Genomic DNA, 7,732 nt, shown 5'->3' on the forward strand with positions numbered 1-7,732 from the left:
GATCCCGACCGTATTTTTTATTGGTCTATTTCATCTAAACGTGCCAGGTATGAAATCAGCAGATGAAAGCTTTGGAACTTAGAGAATGAAGATGGGGCAACAGTGGATGAAAAAATACGGTCGAGTTCAGGTATTTTAGTATTGACCCTTTTGACATGGATGAATAAACCAGGTGGTAACATTTAATTGGATATTTGTTACACCTCAGATTTGTGTATACACACGCGCTATATTTTTTGCACTTATTTCAATTTTTGTGTTAAAGTGGAACATAAGAAATAAAGTTGGAGGGCCAAAATGGAACATATAAAATAGAGTTGGAGAATTAAAATAGAACAAGGTAGAGATAAAGTGCCAAAATGAAAAATAGTGTCAAATTGGATAGGTTGTATATGTATTTGGCCAATAAAAAAAAAGGAGGAGACCACCATCATAGGAAGCATCCGAATTTGAAGACTTTCCTTATTCATTCATATAAAAGCTATATTTGGGGTATGAGCTCCATTATTTCAAGAAACATAGTTTAGTAGCAATTATGGGTTCGAGCAGCAGTCGTATAAAAGCATCATCATCGTCATCATCAACAAGAAGGTCAGGGTCAGGGTCAAGACTCAAACGGACTAAGCTCAAACTTTCTTCTCTCCTTTGTGGTGCCTCCACTTCTCAGCCGGACCTTGAGGCACTTCTCTCAAACTTCTATATTTTTTGTGTCTTTTAGCAAAAAGGGATCTTTTTCTTTTCGGGTTTTGTTTTGAGGTACCTATTTAAAATGGTGCTCTGATTTATCTGATTAAGTGTTTGTGTTCTTCATGATTCTGATGCTATTAACAAAACTGTGATCATGGTCAAAACTCAAGAGGGGATTGCTTCAATTAATTGTTCTTTTTTCTTTGGGTAATTTGCTACTTCCTTGAAATTGAATTTATTTGACCTTTTTCCTTTGCTTAAAAGGGCTGCAACTGATACTAGTAGTTCAGTCTGATCATCTAAAGTTGACTTTTTTGTGTTCCCATGGTGTCTATGCAGTCCTTTTCTTTTCTTTTAAATTTTCCAGCTGGGATTGGTGTAATTAAACCTAAATGGTCTTAGTTGTTCTTTTATTTTTGGTGGTAAAATTGGTGGCATGATGGGCTTGTTTTTGTCTATAGTAGCATTTTGGTAAATTCTTTTGTAATTGTGGAAATCTACTTTTGGGGATATTTAAAAGAAGGTAGTTTGCTGTATCGATAGAACAGTAGGAATGCCGATAGAAGCTCCAAAATTTTTCTTGTTTCATGCTTGGAAATTAGCTGCTCATTGACAGTTATTTATTGTTGCTTTGGTTCTTAGATATGAGTGTCCTTTCATCTTTGAAATGTGTTAACACTCTACCAGAAACTAATAGTTAATTGTAATGGATAGGCTTGCTGAACAAATGGTGTTCTGTCCTTTCATACTATGCTTATGAATCTTTTCTCTTGGTTATAACTTCTAGCTATTTTTGAGGCCACAAATTGTTAATGGTGCATCGCCAACATTTAGAGCCTATGTGTAGTGTGCTCAACTTCTCTGATTAGAGAAGGGCTGCTAATGTCTTTTATTAGGCTGTATTGCTCAAGGAACAGTTAAAGGCTTAAAGCAGAAAAAAAAGTTTCGCCTCGGTTGAACAAGTTTGCACCCTCTATCTGTGGTGATAGAGCTGGGTGCTTTGACACATTTGACTGTAGTTTCTCTAGACCTGGATTTGCATTTGATTTTGTTGCACTGTCCTGTTTTATATCATGCATCCATCTGATTTCCCACTGATTATAATTATGTGCGAATTTCAGAGATTTTTTTTCTTCTCTTTTTAGTATGAATAAATAAATAAAAGATAATTCTTTACTGCTTTTGAACTGCTTGCTTGCAATTCAATTTTATTGCAAATTGTAATAATATATTTTCTTTTATTAGTTATATTCTTCATCCTTAAATTTGAAATTGAGATATGATGACGCTGTACAGCTTGAAATTCATCCCCAAAATTTGCTGGGAAGTTCATTAGAAAATCAACCTCTGGTTGGTGATTTTTCCCGGTATTCTGTAGCAGAATCTTCTTCAACATTTAGTTCAGAAGTTGGTCATGCTAGTTCCAAACCTGAGACTGGATCCTCATCAGAAAGCACTAGTGGTCTTATTGAGGATGCTTTTGTCGAATATAATTTGATAAATGCCGAAGTGAACATCAATAGCGCATGCCTTTCAAATGATAAGCATTCAGTATGTAACCAGGTTAGTTCTTCTTTCAGTTCATATCTCCACATTTTGGACAAATAGTTACATAGCTACTGCATATGTAAAACAACCATCTCAAGAATTGGTCTCTTCACAGGCAAGAGGCAGCTTGGCTGCAGCTGTTATTACCTGCGATTCTGGGAATGAAGGTGAATCTGTGACGTGCTTGAATACTGGAGACTCTCACTCTGTGCCAGAGGAGTGCAGAAGCGCATGTTCACATGGGGATTCGATGGAGAATCACGGGGATGTAGATATTGAGTCAAGTTCTGATTCTAGATCTATTTCTCTTTCTTCTGACTCTATACCTAGGCATCAATTTCTCGAGGGTGATGCCTCTCAAGAAGCATCAACTTCAAGTTCTGCATTTGTCTTGTTGGACAGTGAGCTTGGAGTAACCACTCAAGATGTGCTACATGTTGATGTGGTGAGTATCTCTTCCAACATTTTATCTAGTAGCATTGCTGATATAGGCAGTCGTGAAACACGAAGAAACAGTAGGAGGCTCTTTTGGGATGCTATATCAAGACGCAGTTTAAGGAGGGATAGTGATTCTCCAGCCATTGTTTTTGCAACTGGTCATGCTGATGATCTAGGATCTCGTGACAGATGGCTAATTGATTTGAGTGGTGATCTCCATTATGATGGAGTTGGATTTGATTCTGGTTATGGGACTGGCAGAAATCATAGCAGAAGTGAACAAAGACAGCCAACAAGATCTGAGGTAATATATCAAGAACTTTATCTATCATTTATTGCTTTTGACTGTTTAAGGTGGATATAGACAATCCCTGCAATTTTCTTTTTTAGAGAAGGAGGTTTAGCTTAGTAAGATCTTTCTCTGATCGTAATAAGCCTGAATAATATCAGGAGAAGGTAAATGCTCTAGTCTGCTTATTAGAAGGTTCTGGTATGATGGTTAACTATTTTCTTCCTCTTATGTTATACTTACTAGTCTCGAAAGCAGGATTATCTAGGCTTATGGTCCATTTTTATGGTTCGCACTATATAATATTAGATCTTAACTTGCATTTTGTGTCATTTTAATTTCGTTTATTGGGTATATCTTCCACTAGATCAATGTAATATCTTTATTTGAAGGTTTTCCCCCTACTGGTTTATTTGATAATAGCTTCCGATAGAAAATCTCAGGAAAACATTGGTTTCAACTAATTTCCCCCTTTTTTCCATCTACGTCGTTGATCTTTCTTTATTTAGGCACGTACTGTGTTACATGGAAAAATCAAAGGTAAACTCCCTATGATGGCAGCAATTCAAAAAATATCTTTTTTTTTTTTGGGTGTTTTTAGCATATGTGTTTGCACAAATATGTAATTATGAATCTACATCTTTTTATGAGCGCAAAAATGCATCTTAACTTTGTGTTCAGTCATTGTAGTATCGTGAGGCTACTTTTGAATACGGACTACTTCACACTTATAACACTTCTTTCTTGGGGCGTTTAGTTTCATGTTTTCTTTTGTTTTTTTAAATTTATTTTAACCTACCTAGAATTCATTATGATAATCCCAATCACCCATCTGTATTACATATACAGATATCTGAAAGAGTTCTTCAAGGCCTTGGTAGCCGAGTTCCACAACAAAATCTTTGCTCATCAGGCCTTCATCCTGATGGTACATGTTCGTGTGAACCATTACTCACAACTGAAGAGTTCAGTACCCTTGCAAGTATTTCACGAATAATTATGCTTGCTGAGGCCTTATTTGAGGTATATCTCCAGCATCTAATGTCCTTCTTAAGTTTCAAATTCTGGTTGGTATGGTTTTTTAGGAAAGACAACTCGCAAATATTCTCTATGCATCTGTCTTTTAGTATTGCCCTACTCAAGTCGCGTTAAGGAGAATTATAGTTGCGAACTCTCCATGTTGTTTGTGGAATTTTAGAATGTCAAGTGTACTGTTATTTCCACTATAAACACTTGGAAGGAAATAAGAAAGCAACATGAACAGTTCTGTATATTTTTGTTATCATCAGCTCGTTCTACTTAATTACTGCCCGATTTTCCAACATTAGTCGATAGATTTAGAATGAATCATAAAAAGCTATTTGACTACTGAGTTTGTCTAACTCTAGATTGACTGATTGAAGAATGTAATATCCTAATTTGTTGGTCTGCAAGTTGGGACTTGGTTAGTCTTTGAACCAGAATAACGTAGATCCGATTAGGCATTTACTGATCTTCGGTCGAGATCTTCTTTCCTCTACAAAAGTTTGTTCCATTTGTGAACCAATCTGTTTAGTTTGGCCGTGCTCCAAAACAGACTTGCTAGACTGCCGTTTGGATCTTCATGCTGCTAAACAAAGTGTTGTAATATTGTCATGATTGTTGATATGTCGTGTTGCTCCATTTTGGGAAATCTCAACTATTTTGATCTCTGCTTGTTAGCCACTGTAAAGTTTTTAAAAGTTTAATTTTTTCAATCCCTCCAATTTTTTGATATATTTTTTTCAACCCCACCATACTGAGGCAATATGATTGTAGTTAGATTTTTACCCATCAAAAACTCCATTGTTGTTAATTTTCCCAGCTTGAAAAATTTAATCAAATCTAAGTTAACTGATCTTTGTTGCCGGATGTTTGTTAATGCATCCTAAAGAAAATTTGTGTGCGCTACTTTTTTCGGAAATAGGTCGCCAAGGGTAAATAAAAATCAAGGAGTGTAGTAGAAATGCTTGACATCTGTTTATCCAGTATTAAGTACCAGCCGAAAGCATGAATACATCCTACATTTTGCATTCAGAAGGCACTTGATTGTTGCCAGTTTCCTTAATCACAGAACCCTAGTCTGGCTTCAGTGCAGCTTGAATTTTAGTAAATTTTACAGTGTTCATCACCTTCACCGAGAAGAATCTCTTTTACATAGACACAGAGATTCGGTAGGATATACTGGTTACAGAGTGAATGTACTTGCAATATTTAAGGCTAAAGGAATGAGGTTTTCACGGTTACTGATAATTTTTTACCAGCTAGTACTTTCTGGTATCTATAATTGGCTTCTTATGTGGCTGCAGTACTTTGAGCTGACATATTTAGTAATGGCTTGGTTTCTTTTCTGTAGGTCCTGGATGAGATTCATCGACAATCTTTCACACTATCGCTATCTACGCTTTCGCTTCCAGCTCCAGATTCTGTTGTGGACTCGTTTCCTGTCAAGTCTCACAAGAAGTTAGGAGCTGTAGACAATGCACCCACAGATATCCAACAGTATGTCTTCTTAACTAGTTGAATAGTTGATATGCTTTCTTGAGCTATGTTGCCTCTTAAGGTTTATAAGTCAGCAGTTAGTAATTAGCACTACCTCCTCTCCTCCGAATAATATTCTCCTATTTGTTAGGCTGAAACCGCTGAAGAAAGGAAAAGAAAGAAACTTAAGGAATGTGGAGAAAGCAAAAGATAATGAATAGGACAAAAGAAAAAATGTAGCAACTTGAGAGTTGTTCATGTAGATTGTCAGTTCTATTATTCTCCTCTCCACTACTTGCAGTAATTTGTTGTTAATTAGGGTTTGTTAGGAAAATCAAATTTAAAGTTCCCTCATGCATGAGTTATGGCTTAGTTAGCATGCTTGTGAAAAACTTGTAAAAATAAAATTGATCTCTCTTTATTTTCTCTTAAACTATTGACACATAAACTTCCCTCTTTGGACTGATGTAATGGGAATAAACCTACCTTTTAGCCAGTTGTTAGACATAAGGCACTGACTTTTGGATCCTTAGGCAGTCTTCACAAGAAACATCCTGAAAATTGTATGCCTGAGGGGTTATGAGCGTTACTCACAGTTTAGTTTGACGAGCATCTATTACTCTATCATCTATCAAAGGATCTGTCTGGTTCTTTTAAAACTGAAGAATCTTACTTGATCAGTTATTTGCAAGTTTCAACTCTAAGTGGACCTTGCCTTATGGTCACTAGGGTCGGGCTATCCAAGTATCAAGACTGAAATTTCAGTCCACCAAATTTGCCATCTCCAGAAGTTTCTGCAAATTCAAAGATGTATTTTAAACATTAACTTAGTGTTGATGGGGGAACTTTCCGTTCCGTAGTCTTTGACCTTTCTATTGGGACTTTCATTAAAGTATATAACCTATCGCTAATAACATTAGATATTCAGTTCTTTTTTCCTTTTTTGGTCTCTCCCAAAATAATTGACTCGTATCCTTATTTGGAGAATATATTTCACATCAAGAATTCAAACTAATGTAAACTAGTGTTACTTGATAATATTTTAATTTTTAAACTTGAATATGACATATTTTTAACTATTATTCTACTTCTCTCATTTTAAACAGTTAATTTCAACACTTATCAATCATACTCAATATTGTAATCTATTCAGACATTTTGATTCTTAGAACCCTGCACGTCAAATCTAATGTATGGGGACAGAGGGAGAATCTGTGTGCGATGAGAGGAGACAATGGCCACGAATGACATACATGCTTTTGTGGCAAAGAGCAGTCTTACGTATAAACTTTCTGTATAACGAGCTGTGATATGTTTTTGTAGGTGCCACATTTGTTTGGCCGAGTATGAAGAGGGCGACAAACTGAGGATCCTCCCTTGCCGCCATGAGTACCATATGCTTTGTATTGATAAATGGCTTAAGGAAGTAAACCGGTACGTTCAGACAATTCTTTTCTGTCTTGGTTTTTCCCTTTATTTCAATCCATTTTGAGATATAGCTTGTGCCTCACTTTGAATTGATTTCCTACTTTCTGGTTTTCCAGGGTTTGCCCAGTCTGCAGGTTCAATGTTTGTGAGAATCCTGGGGTTGATACCTCAAATTCAGAAGCTTCTTAACAATGGTGCTAATTGTAAATATAAAACAGATTTAGGATAAAAATGTTAGCTGTGAGATTGTAAATATATAGTAGTAATAGATTTAGTTAAAAAAGTAACAATGTTGTATGAAGTGTGGTCATATAGCTGTGAAAATTTCTTCTTTCCTTTATTTCTTTCCAGCTGCCGAAATGTTTTGATTTTGAACCTGAGGTATTTGACTCCCTTTAGCTATGAGTAGACCCCCCCCCCCCCCTGTTGTCTTGTTGGACCTTCTATCTACTCTGCAACGAGTCACTATTACACTTCAATTCCAGGCAAGTTAGAGCCCGTCCCGTGCAGTGCACCCGGGCATGGGTGCGGGGACAGGGCAAGGGAGTTCATATGCGGATCAGGACAGGACGGATTAAAAAATAAAGAAAAATGCTAAGCGAGACGAGACAAAATAGGTTAAAACTTTCGTGGATTAAGGCTTCACTCTGCTGCCTTGCCCAGTTTGTCATCTCTAGTGAAGTGAATGCATCACTGGTTAAACTATTATTGTAAGGTCCTGTAAAAAAAATTCTAATGATTTAAGATTTTAAAGTACAACAGCAATATTCGGGGTTAACACGTCGTTTCTTCAAGCATAAGTGGTATCACATTGAACAAATGAGCTCTAAATTTAGTTTTGAT

At 36.3% G+C, this 7,732-nt stretch overlaps 1 protein-coding gene across 1 annotated transcript; it reads left to right on the top strand.

Moving 5' to 3' along the window:
- Window positions 1–469: 469 nt before the first annotated feature.
- On the top strand, window positions 470–7,264 carry LOC109215795. Its single transcript, XM_019379903.1, has 7 exons — window positions 470–679; window positions 1,984–2,250; window positions 2,351–2,977; window positions 3,812–3,985; window positions 5,337–5,482; window positions 6,785–6,895; window positions 7,006–7,264. The coding sequence occupies exons 1-7, from the start codon at window positions 536–538 to the stop codon at window positions 7,076–7,078; spliced, it is 1,542 nt and encodes a 513-aa protein (XP_019235448.1). The 5' UTR covers window positions 470–535; the 3' UTR covers window positions 7,079–7,264.
- The last annotated feature ends 468 nt before the right edge of the window (window positions 7,265–7,732 follow it).

The sequence above is a fragment of the Nicotiana attenuata genome, unplaced genomic scaffold (assembly GCF_001879085.1).
Source record: "Nicotiana attenuata strain UT unplaced genomic scaffold, NIATTr2, whole genome shotgun sequence".
NCBI classification, from domain to species: Eukaryota; Viridiplantae; Streptophyta; class Magnoliopsida; order Solanales; family Solanaceae; genus Nicotiana; species Nicotiana attenuata.

Excerpts from the sequence above, each read along its gene's own strand:
- LOC109215795 (XM_019379903.1), top strand. The coding sequence starts at position 536 with ATGGGTTCGAGCAGCAGTCGTATAAAAGCATCATCATCGTCATCATCA. Across the intron at positions 2,978-3,811 it reads GACAGCCAACAAGATCTGAG|ATATCTGAAAGAGTTCTTCA; the intron begins GTAATATATCAA and ends TTACATATACAG. Across the intron at positions 5,483-6,784 it reads GCACCCACAGATATCCAACA|GTGCCACATTTGTTTGGCCG; the intron begins GTATGTCTTCTT and ends ATGTTTTTGTAG.